The sequence below is a fragment of the Xenopus laevis genome, chromosome 4S (genome assembly GCF_017654675.1).
Source record: "Xenopus laevis strain J_2021 chromosome 4S, Xenopus_laevis_v10.1, whole genome shotgun sequence".
NCBI lineage: Eukaryota > Metazoa > Chordata > Amphibia > Anura > Pipidae > Xenopus > Xenopus laevis.
The window spans coordinates 87,808,687-87,829,453 of record NC_054378.1 but is presented as its reverse complement, the minus strand read 5'-3'; the positions used below and the strand labels follow the sequence as shown (position 1 = coordinate 87,829,453).

Below are 20,767 nucleotides of genomic sequence, written 5' to 3'. Positions count from 1 at the left end.
CTGTAATAATGTACATCTTACCTGGCTTCAAGGTGGCGTCCAGAGATTAGCAACACTCCTCTCAGAGATATGAATGTATCCCTTCCCCAGCATCGGAAAATTCCAGAAGAGAAATGAGGAAGACCTGAAAAAGTCTGGATCAGTGAGGTTCGAAACATGCACTTGTACATTTTGCCTAAATAAAATCCCTGTGCACTCAACAGGTTATATTGTTCCCCCCCTTGGCCTGATTCTTTCCAAAACTCATTTACACACTACTCCTAAAGCACAACGTCTGATATAAGACACAGTTCATGATTACCAGCCGCTAAAGAGGGACAGCACTGCTCCTTTTCTTGTGTGATGCTGTTAAGGCGATATGGGACATCTTGCAGAGAGGGTGATAGCACAGGTAAAGCAGGGAACCTTCCCACTCCACACATCTGCACAGATCCAAGGGCCAAGTGTTTAATGAGTGTGGATCCATTCTGAACAAAGCTGCAAAAGAACACAGTTTAAAATTTCAATTGATCTGCATAAAAAAAAAACAAGTGATGACTGATGACTAGGTAAATTAAAATAGGTGCTAATATCTACTGTATACTTACACCAAACAAACATATTTCACCAAACTATTTCTGTTTGTGCCTTGGTGAAATAACTTTGTCATCTCAAAGAATAACTAGCAAATAAACACCTTTTAAGCGATCAATCAATATGTCAAGCGCTATCAATATGTCAAGAATTTTTACTTAATTAAAACGTATACAAAAATTTTTTATAAACATTGAATGCTTCTGTAAATGAACAGTGCAGGTGATGTCCCAGGGTAGGGAATAAAGCAAATAATATATACCTGGACATCTGCTTCCATGCAGCTTCTAGCAGTGTTGTATATGCTCCCACCAGGATGGCATCAAAATAACATGGAATGAGATAACGTGGGATCTGCTTCAAATAGGAGAACATAGCCTGAAACCATTTACCTACCTGTAAGAAAAGTAAGTTTACATTAAATATTATTGTCACCGGTAGGGCACTAAAGCCTAATATCACAATTAGCAGACACGTATAGCGTGACAAGTGGTTGAACATTGATGGTTGTAGTCTATAAGTTTAGACATTTAGGAAACATGCATCTGCTCTCAGCCTATGACTGCGTGTCCTTCTTGTATGCAGGAATTAAATAAGGCTTTGCTATTTTCAGTTAAAAAAACTATACCTTTGAATAAACAGGTTTTTAAATGTTCACTCATTTACAATGTGCAGTATGATTTAATTTTCAGTTTTGAGATGTACTTGCTAATCAGAGCTATGCACAGACCACAGCCTGAGGAAAAGAAGATTTCCCAAGTCTACCGACACACCACGGAACAAAAAGCACACTCTTTATGGAAGTGTTATTTTTGTATGTTTGATATATGTACTCTTTTATTGTACAGCTCTGCAGAAAATGTTGGTGCTTTATAGCTATGTAATAATAAAATTGATAACAATGTGTCACCATCATATTACTACTTTAAGGTAAACTTTTTTTTTTTTTTTTTTTTCCAAATGTTCATAAATATAGTAATCATTAGCCACATATTCACGGACTTGGCTAATCGAATAACTCTATGTTCAGTAATTGGAAAAGTATTCCCTCACATGTGTGGGAAGGAGAGGCTGCCTCCTAGGTGCTTACTCACTTCTGTGCACGGCCCTCCACGTGTAATCAGACGGTTACTGACATAATCAATCATCCAATCCCCACACCTCAAATTGTCACAGAAGGGATGTCCAAGATCATTCTTTGGTCTGATGTCCACCATCACAGATATTAAACCTGGTAGTGAAAAAAAAATATAATGGTAATTGAGGATTGGTAAAGGTCTGTGGGTCCATTTGGGTGCAGCAATACAATAATGCAACACATAACCTCTTTCAAAACAGTTCCAGAGAAGGAGAACTCAGTGTTTAATTTTACTTGTGAACATGTGCTGAGAACTATACACCTGCCACAGAACATTATAGACAGTATTTACAGATAATAGTTGCTTAAAAAACAATATTAAGCTGTAATCTGAAATCAACCAAACTATCTCACCAATTCTAAGCATGTATGGCCAACCTTTACTCAAAACCCCATATTGCCAACCTAACTGACTCACAAGAACAGAGATCACTGTATTAAAGGGGTTGTTCACCTTCCAAACACTTTTTTCAGTTCAGTTGTTCAGATTTTTCACCATTAACAAGAACTTTTTTCATTTGCTTTCCATCTTTTATTTTTTATAGTTTTCCCAGAATTTAAGTTTAATGTTCCTGTCTCTGGTTTCGGTCTGGCAGCTCAGTGATCAGGACCATTATGAAGTGTTACAATTTGCTACATTTAGTTGATACATTTCTCAGTAGTGTCTGTGAGATATTAGCAACTACTGTATCAATTCTAACAGCTGCCTTAAATGAAGCTCAGAGATTCTGTTCAGCAAGGACAAAGATAACAAATGTATCAACTAAAAGTCCCCATAGACGCAAAGATTTCTCTTGCAGAAGGACCGATTTTAGCGAAGTCCGACCAATCCTTTTTAATTATCGTGGGATTCGAACGATCGTACATCTTACAATTTTTCGGCGGACAGCTGTCAGAAAATAGTTCGGCCAGGTTAAAAAATCTTTATCGGTCCCAGTGCAATCTATCTATGTTTGCAGGGACAAGCAGGCAGCTACCCTTTGGTTTCCTGGCAATATCACTGAAATCGTCTTTTTAGTTGACAATTCTTACGATCGTTTCGAGATAATTCTGGTCTTACGATGACGATCGGATCTTTTAAAAATCTTAACATCTATGGCCAGCTTAAGGGGCAGATTTTATTAAGGGTCGAATTGAAAATTAAAATTTTCTAATTTTCTTAATGGTCAAAGCTTCCTTTGAATTTTTAAGGGGCAGATTTTATTAAGGGTCGAATTGAAAATTCAAATTTTCTAATTTTCTTAATGGTCAAAGCTCTCTTTGAATTTTTAAGGGGCAGATTTTATTAAGGGTCGAATTGAAAATTCAAATTTTCTAATTTTCTTAATGGTCAAAGCTCTCTTTGAATTTTAATTCCAATTCCAATTTGATTTTCAAGATTTATCACACTGGGGCCCATTAAAAACTCGAATTCGACTATTTGCCAGCTAAAACCTGGTGAGTTCATGTATAAGTCAATGGGAGAGGGACCAATTTGGACATATTGCTAGCCTTCCTCACATTCAAGTTTTTTTCGGAGAAAAAACTGGAATCGAGTTTAGTCCAATTTGATTCGAGTTTTCGGGTCTGTAAAATTTGTACGAGTTTTAGATATTTGATTATTTTCATTTTTTTTAAATAACCGCCAATCTCGTTTCAAGTATATTATAATTTAATAGAGTTAAAAAAAATGCACATGAATTCGAAATTTGACCTTTAATAAATGTGCCTCTAAAAGTATCAATTTAAATATAGTTAAAAAGTCGGCGACCACTCCCCCCAGGGCGGAAGGTGAAAAATAAAACTTTACACTTCATTGTTATAAAAAACGGTATTTCTGGTGAACAATCTGAAACCAACTGAACTGAAAAAAGTTTCTGAAGGTGAACAACCTCTTTAAGAACAGCATGAGAAATATCTGCAAAATAAAATCAAGAGATTATATCATAAATGTATACATTTCTCTTTCTGTAATATATAGGCCTAGATCATGCTGAGAGATTCAGTGTAGAAACAACAAAATGCATTCTGCACCTCATACCTTGTAGACCTGCATACTTCAGAGGTGTCCAGTTTGGGATATTGTAGCAGCCACCTCCGTCTTCCTGTTCCTCTGCATCACAGCGGTACAGTACTTGATTCAGATCAGCCAGAGACAGCTTTGCAGCAATACTGTGAGGAAAGAGAACAATACACCCATATCAAACACAAGTTTGCATGGTGCTAATTACTATAATACGTATGGGCCAGATCAGTGGATACTCCTAAGAAAGGGCTCCATGTTTAACATTGGGAGGTTGCTGTCAATCTGTTGTATTATTTGATAATGCTGCAACATGTACAGTTAGGCCCAAAATCTTTGGACAGAGACAACTTTTTTCTAATTTTGGTTCTGTACATTACCACAATGAATTTTAAATGAAACAACTCAGATGCAGTTGAACTGCAGACTTTCAGCTTTAATTCAGTGGGTTGAACAAAATGATTGCATAAAAATGTGAGGAACTAAAGCCTTTTTTTAACGCATTCACTTCATTTCAGGGGCTCAAAAGTAATTAGACAAATTAAAAAACTGAAATTAAAATGTTTATTTCTAATACTTGGTTGAAAACCCTTTGCTGGCAATGACAACCTGAAGTCTTGGACTCATGGACATCACCAGATTCTGGGTTTCCTCCTTTTTAATGCTCTGCCAGGCCTTTACTGCAGCAGCTTTCAGTTGCTGTTTGTTTGAGGGGCTTTCTGTCCGAAGTTTAGTCTTCAACAAGTGAAATGCTGCTCAATTGGGTACAGATCAGTTGACTGACTTGGCCATTCAAGAATATTCCACTTCTTTGCTTTAATAAACTCCTGGGTTGATTTGGCTGTATGTTTTGGGTCATTATGAAATGCCTCCCAATCAATTTGACTGCATTTAGCTGGATTTGAGCTCTCTTTATGGTAGACTTAGATATCGATACGCCTACCTCCTGGAGAGTGTTGTTCACTTGTTTGGCTGTTGTGAAGCGGTTTCTCTTCACCATGGAAATGATTCTGCAATCATCCACTACTATTGTCTTCCGTGGACGTCCAAGTCTTTTTGTGTTGCTGAGTTCACCAGTGCTTTCTTTCTTTCTCAGTATGTACCAAACTGTAGATTTTGCCACTCCTAATATTGTAGCAATTTCAACTGCATGGAGAGCTCTTTTGATCACATGTTGTCTGTTCACAGCAAAATCATCCACATACAAGCACCCCCCATTATCAATGAAGCTTTTATCTGCTTCATTGATAATGGCATAACAAAGGAATTGCCCACACCTGCCCATGAAATAGCCTTTAAGTCAATGGTCCAATTACTTTTGAGCCACTGAAATGAAGTGATTGTCTTAAAAAGGCTTTAGTTCCTCATATTTCTATGCAATCTTTTTGTTCAACCCACTGAAATAAAGCTGAAAATCTGCAGTTCAGCTGCATCTGAGTTGTTTCATTTAAAATTCACTGTGGTAATGTACATAACCAAAATTAGAACTAACTGTAAGTTCACTTTATTTGCTTGTATTATTACTGTATGTATCTTGCAGTTGGTTGTACATTTAGATATCACTGCTTTGTACATGGTATCTAGCATATATTTGCATAAACGTGTTGATAAAGAATTCTGATTTGATTTGTGTATGTAAAAGATGTAGTTCCTGTTATCTGGAAATAACTTATTGATGAACACGCTGATGCTATTTGATACTTTGTTAGACGAGTCAAAATGAATCCCAATGAAAGACTTTAATCAGCCAAAATTCAGTACTCACGATGCAAAGGGCACCTTCAGGATAGGATGAGCTTGGTCATCTGGCACACTTCCAGACGTGAAGTGTGGTGTAAACTGGATCAGGTGACTACGCAGGATGCCCACTGATTCTTGGGCTTTAGGGTCCAAACTTACTCTAGAAATAACACAGAGGTATAAGGATTAATATCATTATTCTGAGACCAAAAATATTTCCACAAGAAACAATTTCATACTATGTAATTTAAATAACCATACCCTACTTCTGCTAGAAATCATTAAAATGAACCCAATAGGATTGTTTTGCCAATACAGATACAATCAACTTAGTTGAGATGAAGTACAAGGTACTGTTCTTTTATTACAGGAAAAAAGAAATTATAGAATCAGGAATTATTTGCTTAAAATTTACTCTATGGGAGACAGCCTTCCCGTAATGCAGAGCTTTCTGGATAAAGGGTTGTCATGGGCTTGTAGCATTTATCTTGGAATTATATTTTGTTTTAATGTGGCTGATTCAGTGCGGCATGTATGTTTGGCTACATCGACTAAGTCGCTGTGATGGAGTTTTTTAAAAAAGTTTCTGAATATTTCCAGCCCATACCTTGTCTGCTGCAGCACCCACTGAGTCCAGAATGGGGATTAGAACAAAAGAATAATAGTACCTGTATCTGAAAGGAGGGGTGTAGAAATACAATGGATAATGTATTAACAGCGTATGTTCTAAGAGAGGTGTGTGTAGTACTGGGGAGTCAGTGGACAAGGAACCACCTATTACTGGAACTTTAATCCACCCTAAAGAAAATTAACCATATTCCATTACTGAAGAGAGGACCAGAGACCAACATTAATGACCTTTGGACTTTTATAAACCTGGCAGACGTACTGGATTTGTGCAACCTGCAGTACACCAGCTTTAAATCCTGCCAGACATGAATTTGTGTCTTAAATGGCCCAAAATGGTACCAACTGTTTGTGCTAAATGCAGATTAAAATTGCTTAAAAATCATATCCCTGACCTTTACATTCTCTATCTATCTATCTATCTATCCATCCATCGATCTATTGTCCAAGTAGTGCACAATATTTTACAGTATGTTAGAGCCGGTGCTCTTAAAAATATCAGTGTCTGAACTGATCATTCGTACTGTAATTATTATTTCAAAAACACAAAAATTTAAATGGACAGTGACACCAAAAAATTAAAGTGTTTTAAAGAAATTAAAATATAATTTACAGATTCCTTGCACTTAAAAACACTATTATAGTTTTTACAAGCTAACTGCTGTGTAGCCATAGGGACAGCCATTCATAGCATAGCAGATACCAGATGCACTCTGTAGAATTCCATTGTATTCTATTACAGAATGTATCTGTTATCTGCTATGTAGCCTATGCTTTTCTCCTTTTTTAACTTGAATGGCAACCCCCATGGCTACACAATAGCCTATTTACATATGCCATTGTTGTCGTTCTAAAGCAAACACATAACTTTTACCAGTGCATGGCAACAGTAAACTATATTTTAATTACTTAAGAGACAGACCACACAAGCAGATTCGGGGAGATTAGTCGCCCCAGCGACAAATCGGCTCTTCTTCAGGGCGAAAATCTCTCCGAACTGCCTTCCCCCTGCCCTCCGCCAGCTAAAATTAAAATCGCCTGCGGCAATGCACATGTGGCGCTTCGTTTTCTTCGTTTTTGTTGGGGCGACTAATCTCCCCGAATCTGCTTGTGTGGCCTGACCCTTAAAATGCTTTTATTTTTTGGGGTTACTTGAATTAAATGATTAACAACATTAACCTCAAATAAATCAGGGAATCAGTACCTGAAGATAATTACACTTCCAGGGGTCAAATTCTCAAAATCTATTTCCTGAACAAATTCATTTGGTCCTTTTGATGTGATGCCAGCTTGTTTTACAATCTTGCTCTCTTTCAGCTGTAAGGAAAAGTCATTCATTGCTCAGTGTAAGGACCCTTGTGCAGTTTACCATGTGCAAGATGCAGAGAACTGATAAATTACCTGGATGTGCTCCTTTATCTCAACTGTATATTGGGGCAGGCCATTAATGAACTTCTCATCTTGTGAATATGGCTCAGCTTTCCTCTCAACTGTTCTTGCTTCTAGAATCACTTCCTCTATTTTTCCTGCAAAATGACACAAAATCCTGTATAATCATGATAAAACAGAAATATTTCCCTTTGTTTCAACTTCCTATAACTAAATTACATAACTAAATTACATACAGCAAATTTAAAATTAAATAACTAGTACACCATAATAACTCTGTCAAACTCTACTTCACCCTTTCTCTAACTTCATTTCTCTCTCCTCAAATACAGTGTATGTAGGATGGGTGATTTTTTTCGCCTTGTTTCGCCACGGAAATGATGTCCATTGACTTGTATGGTGTTGAGCGACAAATATTTTTCAACGCCCATAGACTTTAATGGGCGTCAGCGACATTTTGCTGGCTGCAAATTTTTGGTGAAACGAAACGGGTCAAATTCGCCCATCCCCATGTAACCCCTACTGTCGTTATCGAGCTTCTCTACCTTTATCTACCTGTCCCTATAAAGTGTCTGCACCATAGCCTCCACCCTCCTTGTCCAATTACCTTAAACCCCTATGTCTCTACCCAGCTTTTCAAATTTACCCCCTATGTTTCTTTTCAGCTCATCTACCCGTTATCCCTTATGCACCTTAACCCCTCTCTCTCAACCCAACTTCTCTACCCTCTCTGTCCCTGTTTAGCTTCTTTATCTTACTGCCCTTTCTGCTTAACATCTTTTCAACCTTAACAACTACTTGGTGCTTTACTATGTTCTTTAACCCCTTTCTACACAACGCATTTCTGTCCCTTTCTAGATTCTCTGTCCCCCACCTCTGTTTCTTTCCAGCTTCTACTACTTCATTATTGTGCACCTTTTCTTGCAGTTGTAGCTCCTCCAATACTAGTAGTAACTTTCCATATATAACAACCATTATAAATAAGTTCCAGTATCATTTGTAATTGAGGAGCAGAAAGCATATTGCACAACAAATTTGTTTAATGATCAATGATCTCTAATGGTTGCTTAAAGGGATAGAAATGGGAAAAAATAATGTTTTTTTCCAAAATGCATCAGCTAATAGTGCTGCTCCAGGAGAATTCTGCTGGAGCAGCATTCTGTTTCTCAAAAATACGCTTCTCAAAAGAGCAAACAGTTTTTTTGATATTTAATATTGAAATCTGACATGGGGCTAGACATATTGTCATTTTTCCAGCTGCCCCCAGTCATGTGACTTGTGCTCTGATAAACTTCAGTCACTCTTTACTGCTGTACTGAAAGTTGGAGTGATATCACCCCCCCCCCCAGCAGCCCATCAACAGAACAATAGGAAGTTAACCAGATAGCAGCTCCTTAACACAAGATAACTGCTCCATGGTAGATCTAATGACAGCACTCAATAGTAAAATCCAGGTCCCACTGTGACACATTCAGTTGGGAGAAACAACAGCCTTCCAGAAAGCAGTTCCATCCTAAAGTGCTGGCTCTTTCTGAAAGCACATGACCAGACAAAATGACCTGAGATGGCTGCCTACAAGCAAATATTACAACTAAAAATATACACTTGCTGGTTCAGGAATGAAATTTTATATTGTAGAGTGAATTATTTGCAGTGTTAACAGTGTAATTTAGAAATAAAAACTACATCATACAAATCATGGCAGAATACCTTTAATATGTGTGATAAAATGCTAGCTGATATTATTACTAGATTTTATTTAGAAAAAATATTAGTTAATAGTTGGGAGAAACACAAACTAAATACTGCTCATGGGGATAAACAATTGACGGCAATTTTTATCTGGAGATACTATACTGGCATTAGGGAGCTTAAAAGCAGTACCTGGGATACACATCTGTGGGACTTCCTTGCTATAGAAACAGACTTTAGGATCTCTAAAGGCTGTTCTGGACACTGCCACCACAGACTGGTGTGTATGTGGACAATGACGTGTCACAGCTACTATATCCTCATCCACCTGATCCACATATACCTAGAAAAGGGCAAAGAGAAGGAAAAGTATAAGGGGATAGCCTAGGACAGGGGGGAGTGAAAACATAGACTACAGGAGACAAGGGGAAAATGGCCTGGAGTGATGATAGCATGCAGTTAGAAAAAAAGGGAGAAAGACATAGTGCTTAAAGAATAAGGAATGTCATTTTATACAGTGTCGGACTGGGGGGCCGGGGCCCACCGGGACTGCTGTCCAGGTCCCCCCTTCGGGCCCCCACTGATCCCCTATTGTGGCGCGGCGATTCTCTCGGCGCGCATGCGCAGCTGGCACCACACACATGCGCAAACGGCACCACGTGCATGTGTAAACGGCAACACTCGGCACGCATGCGCAGATGGCGCAGCACTGGAAAAAAATGTTTTATTTTGGCAGCCCAAAGTTCAATAAAGGCACTGCCCTTCCAAATATTTAGTAAAGGTAAGCATTAAATCACAAGTTGCACTATGTGTGCTAAAAAAATGTATTCAGAAAGGTCTCATAAGAACTACTACTACCAAGAATGATTAAAGAAAGTCTGGGCTCTTCTGCCACATCTCTGCTGCATCAAATCATACATTGTATTATGGAGGCACTAAAGCCACTATCTATCTATCTATCTATCTATCTATCTATCTATCATTATTTATTTATTTATATAATGCCACAGGTACAAAACGCTTTTGGAGAGAGAGCCTTAAGATAAAAAAAAACACACACGTTTTCTTGTCAGCATGGATGACAAAAGACATCCAAAAATACTTATGATTATATATGATTATATAATACATAATGATTTGCGTGATGATAAAATATTTTATCTGCATTTTTGCACAATTACACATTTTTTTGATTTACTCAAAGACGATGCTATAATCTGTTTTACCTAGGCTTTGGAAAAAAGTTTTCAACAAGAGATATACAATGAGAGAATGCATGAATAGGAAACAGAGTGCAAGCAAGCAGCACAATATAGCTTACCTGCAGAAATCCACGTGCTGCTAACTCCAGGTGAAGCTTGTTCACTGCTTTCTTTCCAGCAATGATCCCACTTTGACTATTCACATCTCTGGCGTTGGGAGTGTTCAACTTTGGGTTCCATTTCGTATAAAACCTTTCCTCAGATACTACAGAGATCTGCCATAGGGAGCACATGTGCATTCTCACAAAAATTTCTAATCAAATTTGTATCTGTATAAACTGCAGTGCAACAGTGAATTTATCAATATGCTTAAATAGTGAAGCTAATATGGATCAAAATTATGCTTGACTCCTCAAATCAGTTTAATACATTCTGTCTAACAGAAAACGGTATACGTTTTGATAAATGTCAAATTGTAGGAACATAAACAGGAACATTAATGGCAATAAAGTTTTGATAAATAGGGAAAATTAGAAAACATCAAAATGGAGTTTCTGAAGGGTATGAAGGAGTTTGATAATCAGCCTGTTTGTCTACATATTTATCCCGCTTATCTGTTTCTAACACACCTGACAAACAACTGTCTATAATATGCATTATATAGTATTCTTCAGAGTAGTGGTCCCCAACCAATGGCTCTTGATCTACTTGTTGCACACCAACCCTGATTGTTGCTCCAAGTGGCCTCAAAACAGATACAGGTATGGGACTAGTTATCCGAAAAACCCATTATCCAGAAAGCTCCGAATTGTTATTAAGGCAAGACTTGCATCATCTCAAAATCTTTGTTTGTGCACCAGAATGAGGGACCTGATGTCCATCCCCATGTCCTGGGTACACAATTAAACGGTGAAGAGAACGGGGGAATGTGTGGAGAGCAGTGACATCTAGGAAGTGCTGAATGGAAAGTGAAAGTAATTGCTTGCCCGCCTCTATACCTAAGGCATAGAGGAGGAGCAAGCAATATTTGACTGACAGTTGAGATTTTAAATGAGTTTAAAACAGCTAAGAATGCTTCAATAAAAAAAAAGAATTTGGAATTCATGTTTAATTTGAAAAGTTTTTTTTATTATACAGCTTTTTATGTCTGGATGACAGGTCCACTTTAATGTATGAAGATCCAAATTACGGAAAGATCCCTTATCCAGAAAACCTCAGGTCCAGAGCATTCTGGATAACAGGTCCTATACCTGTACTTATTTTTGAAATCCAGGCTTAGAGGTAATATTTGTCTGCATAACAGGTGTACTGCCAAACAGAGCCTCTTGTAAGCTGCCGGCTTTTATATGCTTGTATATGTTGCTTTCAAAGTGTTATTTATTTTCAATGTGCTCGATGGGTGAAAAGGCTTAGAGACCCCTGCATCCAGACACACATCTCTCTCTCTCATATTTATATATATTTATATATTAAAAAAAAAAAATAAAAAAAATAATATATATATGCACAAACATACAGTGATATTGTGAAATAAACCAGCTAAATATAAAGTCATTTTACAACAGACCTGATGGGGTACCATTTCATCATAACCGCGGGTGCTCCCTGTAGCACAGCAAGCCATTGAAACAATGGCCGAACTAGGCAGTGAATCATAGGCAGATCGATGCTAAGTGGAAAGAATTATAATGGTCAATGTGTTAAAATCCAAACAGAAAACTTTTATTCATTTTTTTGCCATCAGTCATCACCCTATGCAATTGTTATATCTAGATTCATAGAGGAACTCCACTAAAATAAAGTAAATAAAATAGCATATTAATTTAAAATGTAATGAAAAACTTTTTCCCGGAAGAAAGCAGAATACTTCTCCATTTCTCAATGGTACATGTAGCCCGGACAAGCAGTGGAGGTAACAGAAATTGCTAGACAGATATAATATATAATCATTGTAAAATTTTATTTGATCAATATGTGAAATTTACTTAAATTGTATTGTCTGTCTTTAGGCTAAATGTATTATTGTTTAGGTTCAACAGTATAAAACATATGTAATCTAATTGACCAATCAGAGGTGTAGAGCCTCAAAATGACTTACCTCAATAGGGCTTTCATTGTCATGTGTTACATCCATAAAAAGCGCATGAGCGATACTGGGAACCAGTGGCCTAAGAGAGGGCTGGACAAATGATCCTACAGGCTCTCCACCAAAGCGATACACCAATCGGCCTTCTTCATGGCTGTTATATGCACTCATGGCCTCTGTGGCAAAAAGACTAACTAGTCATTACAATTCAAAAAAGCTAAACCAAGTGTGATCCCCAGTAATGTGTAGGTTCTCTCCAACTTCCAAAAAATGTGCATGGTGTATGAGTATGTCTGAAATTAATTCACTTGCACTTTAAGGTTAGGTGGGGAATATAACACTGATAATGTGTGAATGCAATTACACTGAGGTGTGAATTTTACAAAGAACGCTACACTATATATTTTCATATTTTTTTTCCTAATTTTCCTTTTTTTAAAGTATGATCAGTAGCACCTTTTGGAACAATTGAACTACAACAGAATTGTGTATCTTGGTATGATGACAGACAGATCATATTGAACTGTGACAAAGGTGCCAAAATGTGATTTTGTACTCAATACCATACGCTTTATGTTGTATCTGTATATGGTTTGCAGCAACAATGTGTCAATTTTGGGATGAAAGAAGCAATTGATAGTTTTATTGTAAGAGGGAAGCCTTAGTCTGCTAATGTAAAAATTCATGGCTCTCCTTTTAAAGGAGAAGGAAAGGTTAAAACTAAGTAAGCCTTATCAGAAAGGTCCACCTTAATTTACCAGTAAACCCTCAAAATAGTGCTGCTCTGAGTCCTCTGTCAAAAGAAACACTGCATTTCTTTCCTTCTATTGTGTACACATGGGCTTCTGTATCAGACTTCCTGCCTTCAACTTAAACCTCCTTCACCGGGCGTGAGCATGCTCAGTTTGCTTCTCTTCCCCCCTCCCTTCTCTGCTGTAATCTGAGTCCAGAGCTATAAGTGAGCAGGGAGAGACTCAGGCAGGAAGTTATGTCACACCAAGCTAATACTGCAGCTGCTATCCTAAACAAACAGAGAGCTTCTAAAGCTTTTTACTCAGGTATGGTAAAATATTCTACAGAATAAATATAGCATTCTAGCTTGCACTAATGCAGCTAATCTGTTGGCAATCAAATGCCTCCGTAGCTTTCCTTCTCCTTTAACTTTAAAAAAAAAATGAATAATTTACTGATCTGAATCAGCCCTTTCTTGGACTTTACACATTGAGTGCTGCATTGTGTAACTTACAGCAAATTCTTGGAGCAACAAGACCTGTGTCATGCCCCTTGGATTAAGCACTGCTTACCTCACAGTGAAGCTTACCCCAAGGCACACGTGCATTTAAAGTGAGAACTAAGAACTGAGAACTAAGGGGTGCATGTACCTGTTAGCGCTCTAGCTCTTGCACCCCAGGGTAATGTAAAAACCCCTGTAATCTTATGTCCTTCTAGGTTTGCTGCAGTGTGGCACTCCCTGAGTTTAAAGGCAGCTCACTAGAACAGTTAGGCTTGCTTTGACTTGAGTCAAAAAAGGTTTTAGAAGACAAGACTAAACATATTCCTTATTGGTCCGTTGATTCAATTACAATCCTTTTTTTCCTGCAAGCTCGGTTTTGTTCCACGCGTTTAGTTATTTTAAATACTATATCTGCATCCCATATAAGAGGAAGTCTCATATATTTGGATACCCATTAAAGTGCAGTAGTGCATATCATTGTTTCATCTACTGCAGTGTAGTGAATAACTTTAGAACATATATGGCATTTTACTGTGTTTATTGTTGGTGCTGTGAGACATTTGATGTGTATATAGATGTGACAAAAAATGAACAGACATGCTGTTAAAGAAGCCAAGGATTGTGCTGGTTTATGACATGCAAAAACAAAGCGGCCTACCTCGTATGAGTGAGTTAATTCCCAGTCTAGTGACAAACACATTGTCCAGCTCTTCACTTCCAGTGAATAGTTCAGCCACTACATACAAATCCGGGCGGACTTTTCTAGCAACATCCAGTAAGTACTGCAAAAAGCACAGCCAGGAGCAAAAGGAAGTTGGGAGGACAGATGAAGGAAGTAGTAGGAAAGACAGTTGGAGGAGAATTTAGTGAAGGCAGGAGAGAGATTGAGGTAAGGTAGTGAAGCAAGGTAAAGAAAAGCACTAGGCGCAGGCAGAACAGGGGGATATTGGAGACCATGCAAGGGATGTTGAGAAGACGGTGATAAGTGACATGGTTTTCCAGAAACAATGAAATGTTACAAGGAAGGAGATGAGAGACGAGAAGGGGAGTGGAAAAGAAACAGAGCAACATTTAGTGTTTGATTCAGCAGTCATGTAAATACAGCAGCAACACTTTCACATTGCTGATACCTCGAATGAGGCTTGTAATCCCCAGGCGGTTGACAAACACATTGTCGATGTATTCGCTGCCAGTGAAGAGCTCAGCAATCACATAAAGATTGGGTCTGACAGACCTGGCTGCAGCCAGCATCTCCTACAGACATAAAGTGCTGCGTATAATACACGTCCATGTTTAAACTCACACAGCTCCAAAGTACTGACACACCACTAGTCATTTACCTATAGCTTCTCAAAGCTCCCACAATAGTATGGATTATTTTATGTGTCATTGAGAATGATGCTTTATTATATAATACATTTACAACTACAAGAAGTGAAATGCACAAATATTTCTGGTTCACATTTTTCGAATAGCACTCATGATTGAACCTCCCACTTGCCTCTGTAAAGGAAACATAAACCCTCAAAACAAATAAATGATTTTTTTCTAGTTTGCAAGATATTGTTAGTTTTAATTTAAATGGGTCGTTCACCTTCCAAACACTTTTTTCAGTTCAGTGGTTTTCAGATTGTTCCCCAGAAATAAGTTGTTTCAATTACTCTCCATATTTTTAATATTGTACCGTTTTTCCAAAATCTAAGGGGCCGATTCACTAAGTTCGAGTGAAGGATTCGAATGAAAAATACTTCGAATTTCGAAGTATTTTTTGGGTACTTCGACCATCGAATGGGCTACTTCGACCTTCGATTACGACCTTCGACTTCGATTCGAACGATTCGAACTAAAAATCGTTCGACTATTCGACCATTCGATAGTCGAAGTACTTTCCCTTTAAAAAAAACTTCGACCTCCTACTTCGGCAGATAAAACCTACCGAAGTCAATGTTAGCCTATGGGGAAGGTCCCCATAGGCTTGCTAACCTTTTTTTGATCGAAGGATTTTCCTTCGATCGTTGGATTAAAATCCTTCGAATCGAAGGATTTAATCGTTCGATCGAACGAAAAATCCTTCGATCGATCGCAGGATTAGCGCTAAATCCTTCGACTTCGATATTCGAAGTCGAAGGATTTCAATTCGAGGGTCGAATTTCGAAGTATTTTTAACTTCGAAATTCGACCCTTAGTGAATCTGCCCCCAAGTTTAAAATGTATTGTTCATGTCTCTGGTGTTTCAGTCGACAGTTTAGTAATTCAGGTGCAGATGCTAAACTGTTTAAATTTTGCAACATTTAGTTGATACATTTATCTCTGGAGTATGCTATTGTATCAATTCCAACAGTTGCGTTTAATAAAACTCAGGGATTCTGCTCAGCAGGGACAAAGATAAGAAATATAGCAACTAAATGTATCAAGTTAGAACAGGTTACAGGGTCGGCGACCCCCTCCCCAGAGCTGCTTTAGAAGGTGAAAAATGAAACTTTACACTTCAATATTAGAAAAAATGGTCACACAAAGAAAATAAAAAGTAATTGGGAAAAAGCATTTGTTTATGGAGAACAATCTGAAAACAACTCAAAAAGTGTTTGAAAGGTGAACAACCACTTTAAAATAATAGTACCATTCGCTGTTTATACCAGATGACTGGACACAGCCAGCATAAAATGCATTTAGTGACAGGAGGAACAACTTGTGATGTTGCTCTGCTTAGAACTGACCAGAGAAATGTGAGAAACGCAAAACGTTTTTACATACAATTACAATATGTGAGTGAAATCCCTCAGCAAACCATTGCTTTAAGGTCATGTGGCATTAAGTGTTTGATTTATGTTTGGCCAAGCACTCAGGATTTGACATTAATTATGTAGAAATTACTGGTGTTTGGTTGTATCAAATCTTGATTGTAACATTTATACAAGAGCTATGAAACTATGCTTTCAATTATATCCTTTAAATCAGTGGAGTGTAATTTCTGTGCTGATATGAGCCCTAGATATCACTTATGAAATTCACACACATCATTCGTTTATTACAGATGAAAATTGCCGGACCATTAGCTTTATTTATAGTTAGGCATTCATATATAAAGATTCTGATGTAAAAAAAATGCTGTAGCATTGTCTCAACCTTAGCCTCAATTTCTGTACCCAACAATTCATGTGTGAATGTGTGTGATAAACTACAGCATTCTTCCCTGCAGATGGGCATGCACAACATATAAGATTTGCATATGCACTAAATCTTTTATTTTTGGATTCTACTGAATACAGAATCATCCACAAAAGAGTCTGCTTAATATTGAACTGTATGCACCCCTAATTTGTAAATTATTAAATATAAGTTGTCAAAACTGCATATTAAAGGGCTGAGCACTTTTAGTATTTATATTTGCTCAGTGAGCCAAATAGGCAGAAAACCCTAATAGGTAAGAAATCAAACTTATCTGGACTCCGTTCATCCCTCAGCCCATCAATAAATGAATTTTTTTTTTTAACTACAGCGTCAGAATGACTACCAAACCCCTGCAAAATAACAACCCCTGTGTTGGGTTTCCTACCTCTGCCACATGGATGGGGGTGGAGTGGCAGTTGTCCAGGCGCACTCCGTGGAAATGCTTAGCTGTAATTTCTGTGTACCTCTTCATATGATCCCAGAGATATGGACAGTCAGATGGTTTGTCACCGTATCTTAGTTTAACACTGTCTCCCCAGCAGATTAACTCTCTTCGAACATAAACATTGGAATCTGGAAGATGGAAAATGTTTCTATGTAATCTTCCACAGTAATTCATATTGACAAAATAAGTTAAATCAAAAAACAAAGAAGAAAAAAGAAAGGTCATTTTAATTCAATGTTTTTGCCTAATATATAAAGGGTCACGGCAACAGTGAATTTAAATCTCTAATGTGGAAAAGAAGACACACAGAAATGTATTTAAGTGTTTTAACAAGCTTCCTTTCTTGAGACAATAATAATAAATGTGATAATTCAGCTATACAAATGACTCTTTGCTTACCTTAGAGGTAAACATAAATTATGGACACTAACAAATGATGAGATACCCATTCTTGTACCATATCTGTTGCAACACAAAGCAGCCACCAATAACAAAAACTATGCCAACAACAGAAACTATGAACCTTTCAGACAAGGGATTCATGATTTAAAAGGACTTCTTTTGTTACTCATATTTTGTTTACATTCTAGTGCAAGAATCTTGGTCACAAAGTGTTCTTTTGATCACTTTTTAAGAATAAAGCAAAGGAATGATACAGCAGGTATATCATATCAAATGAAAACATGACTTGAATTTTAAGTAGAAGTATTATCATGTGCCTGTGATGTCACTTCCGCAAGCTGGAGGGGGGGGGGAGTAAAGTCTGATGCCTAGGCTGGCACCAGACCTGAGTACAGCATTGCTTAGAATAAATGGTTAATTACAAAGAGTGAGAGAGATATGGGAATGTAAATGTATTAAAATGTTTGACACTCTTTTTTTATAAAAAAATAAACAGGATTACTAAAAAAACGGCCCAATTTTTCTAGTTTGTGCCTGCGTGCAAAAACATGATCTACTGGATAACATGGTAAATCCTTTGAATTCATTAATGTAGTTAATTACAGAACACTTTCATTTCTTGAAACTAATTAGGCAAGTCAATTTGAACCTCCTGAGACTTCACTTACAAACCTGACGGCTGAACTGCAGCTATAGTATTTCACTAGATATATTTTATCTCCCCAAAGCATTTGTTACCTGGTCCAGCAAAGTTTCGAAGAGGGTCATCACCCATGACCCATCCATTGTGAGCCAAAAAGTAACATGTTTTATCAGGCTGTTGCATCATAGCTTCTTCCTCAGACAGAGGCATAGCTTTGAATGGAAAGGTGAAATATCTGCATAGAGATGAAATCTTATTTTTTATCATGCTTTTACATAAATCTCAAAGAACAAATTATGCCTTGCATTCAAATGTGTGTCAAACAGAGCTTTGCAGGACAGTGTGCAGACCTCAGTTTCTCCAGTTGATGCCTGAAGGGCAATGTTAATAAATTACCTGGAAAAGATAACTTAGGTGTTCCAAATAACACAGTATATATAACAGGCAGGCAAGGAAAGTACCTGGTCACAATGGGGTCTTTCTTGGTGACAGGACCAAGCTTTGGACCATGACTGGCCATACGCTCATAAGTCATGGTACCCAAAATGCAGTTTACTGCCTAAAAAACCAAACACAAAAAATATATAAGAATGTATATGTGCAAAGGACAAATGTATTTTTTAGACTTGAAACAATATTAAAAGCGCATTGCACTGTATTAAATATTCTTACCAATTACAAATTTTAAGAACAATAGACATTGGTTAAACAAGATCACTCTTTAGTCTAACATATGCTTGGCAAAGTAAGTACAATGATCCTATTCCATTTAACATCAACATACAGATAAATATGTTTGTTTCAACAGAATAATGAATAGCCATATATTGGAAAGTTTTAATAACATGAGGTTTATTTAGAACAGTCTAATTACAAACAATTATCTATGGGTCAATTTAGTCACATGCTGTTTACCTGTTCATGGTGAAAGTTCATTTGTCTATGTTTTTCTGCATTCAGCTCCTCAAGTCTCTTGCGGAACCAGGTGCAGCATTCATCAATTGCGGAAGGGCCATTACTGCAAGAGAAAGTAATAGGCACAAACTATCAATGGTAATTACAATTATTATCTAGAGAAGTTAATTAACAACATTGCATTAAACTGAAACAGACTGAGGAGTACTTTGTCTCAAAATGAAGTATGACTCTGACAGAAGAATTGTAAAATAGTTTGTAATTGGTCTTCATTTTTTTTAGATTATTTACATTATTGTTTTCCAGTTGTCAGGCTTGAAATCTGAACAGGCATCCACTTGCTAGGCCTTAATTATCCCAGCAACTAGGCAGCAGTGGAGAAGTCAGAATGGAAGATGATGGCAGTCTTTTTTAATTGCATGCCAGAAAAAGGCAGAATAGGAATGCTAATGACTTTAAAAAAAATATTAAGAGACCAGTTTATGATATACTGAAAGTTTATTCAAAAATTAAAACCCCCCTAGTGTTTGCCTGAAATAAAGATATATATTCTGCAGTAGTGTAGTTTTGAGGGGAAAATGGCTTTAGGGCTTTGGCACACATGGTATATTCTCTGATGGTGTATATTATTGTCAGAAAAATAATTACAGAATTGTCAGAATTGTCACTGCTATATACCATTAATTTGAATGGGAAAATATATGTGTTGGTATTGGAACATTTCAACCTGAAAATGCTCACTTTTAGAGTGAAAACAGCCAGTATCCGAAATATCATGCAGTTCCCATTTCAGTAAATGGCATGCAGCAGTGGTGGCTTCTAGTGCTACATGGCAAAAACACCAGGTGTACCATCTGCCTTACAGCTTTAGAAAAAGTGCTTGTATCTGATTACTGGTACTCATATCACTATTTCTATTCCCATTTCATTTGGGTAAACAACATAAACACTGTTTCTAGCTTCATGCCAGGTGTTTTTGATAAGGTAATGGCACATGAGACATTTTATCCATTGGTGTATTCTAGCTTACAGACAAGTATTCTGCTTTTTTAAGTAGCCTAAATAAGTGGTTCCAAAGCTCCTAAAGCCACCCTCCACTGACTTGCATTGAAAAAAGTGAAGAAAACATCACAGTGACCACTGCACTGCAAAACAAAAGTGGATGTTGTACATATCAGCTTTCACTAAACACTGAGGATTGCAGCAAATTTGCCTTTTGCAGAATTTTTATGTTGGCCATTGTTCAAGTGCTTGTTAGACATTAGGTACACAAATAGTACACAATGGTTGTTCCCCTTTAATGACAGAGAATATATTAAAGCATTTACGGTCATTGAATTGCATATCTTTTGGTATTAACCTGTTTATTGTACAGTAGACATTTTACAGACATGTAAAGAAAGTGTAGTATTCCAAAAGCCTTAATAACCTATAAATGGCATGACAGAAAAGGCAGTGAAAACATTATAATATACACAGTTAACGCATAACTGTTCTTCTTGCAGTAC

The 20,767-nt window shown here is 37.3% G+C and overlaps 1 protein-coding gene across 4 annotated transcripts in view; it reads right to left on the bottom strand.

The window, feature by feature from the left end:
• Nucleotides 1–20,767, bottom strand: part of agl.S (amylo-alpha-1, 6-glucosidase, 4-alpha-glucanotransferase S homeolog) — a 52,363-nt gene that overhangs the window by 10,333 nt on the left and 21,263 nt on the right. For 3 of the 4 annotated variants that reach the window (XM_018261070.2, XM_018261071.2, XM_018261072.2), the window contains exons 9-25: nucleotides 19,260–19,362; nucleotides 18,806–18,903; nucleotides 18,440–18,579; nucleotides 17,240–17,427; nucleotides 14,342–14,465; nucleotides 12,462–12,625; nucleotides 11,931–12,032; nucleotides 10,483–10,638; nucleotides 9,354–9,504; nucleotides 7,482–7,606; nucleotides 7,285–7,397; nucleotides 5,479–5,613; nucleotides 3,732–3,862; nucleotides 1,668–1,804; nucleotides 836–969; nucleotides 302–477; nucleotides 22–124 (exon numbers count right to left, since the gene is read on the bottom strand). In XM_018261070.2, the coding sequence (XP_018116559.1) occupies nucleotides 22–124; nucleotides 302–477; nucleotides 836–969; nucleotides 1,668–1,804; nucleotides 3,732–3,862; nucleotides 5,479–5,613; nucleotides 7,285–7,397; nucleotides 7,482–7,606; nucleotides 9,354–9,504; nucleotides 10,483–10,638; nucleotides 11,931–12,032; nucleotides 12,462–12,625; nucleotides 14,342–14,465; nucleotides 17,240–17,427; nucleotides 18,440–18,579; nucleotides 18,806–18,903; nucleotides 19,260–19,362 (2,280 nt within the window). Of the gene's footprint in view, nucleotides 1–21; nucleotides 125–301; nucleotides 478–835; nucleotides 970–1,667; nucleotides 1,805–3,731; nucleotides 3,863–5,478; nucleotides 5,614–7,284; nucleotides 7,398–7,481; nucleotides 7,607–9,353; nucleotides 9,505–10,482; nucleotides 10,639–11,930; nucleotides 12,033–12,461; nucleotides 12,626–14,341; nucleotides 14,466–14,813; nucleotides 14,938–17,239; nucleotides 17,428–18,439; nucleotides 18,580–18,805; nucleotides 18,904–19,259; nucleotides 19,363–20,767 lie in introns of all 4 variants that reach the window. The other variant, XM_041561540.1, reaches the window with a different exon arrangement.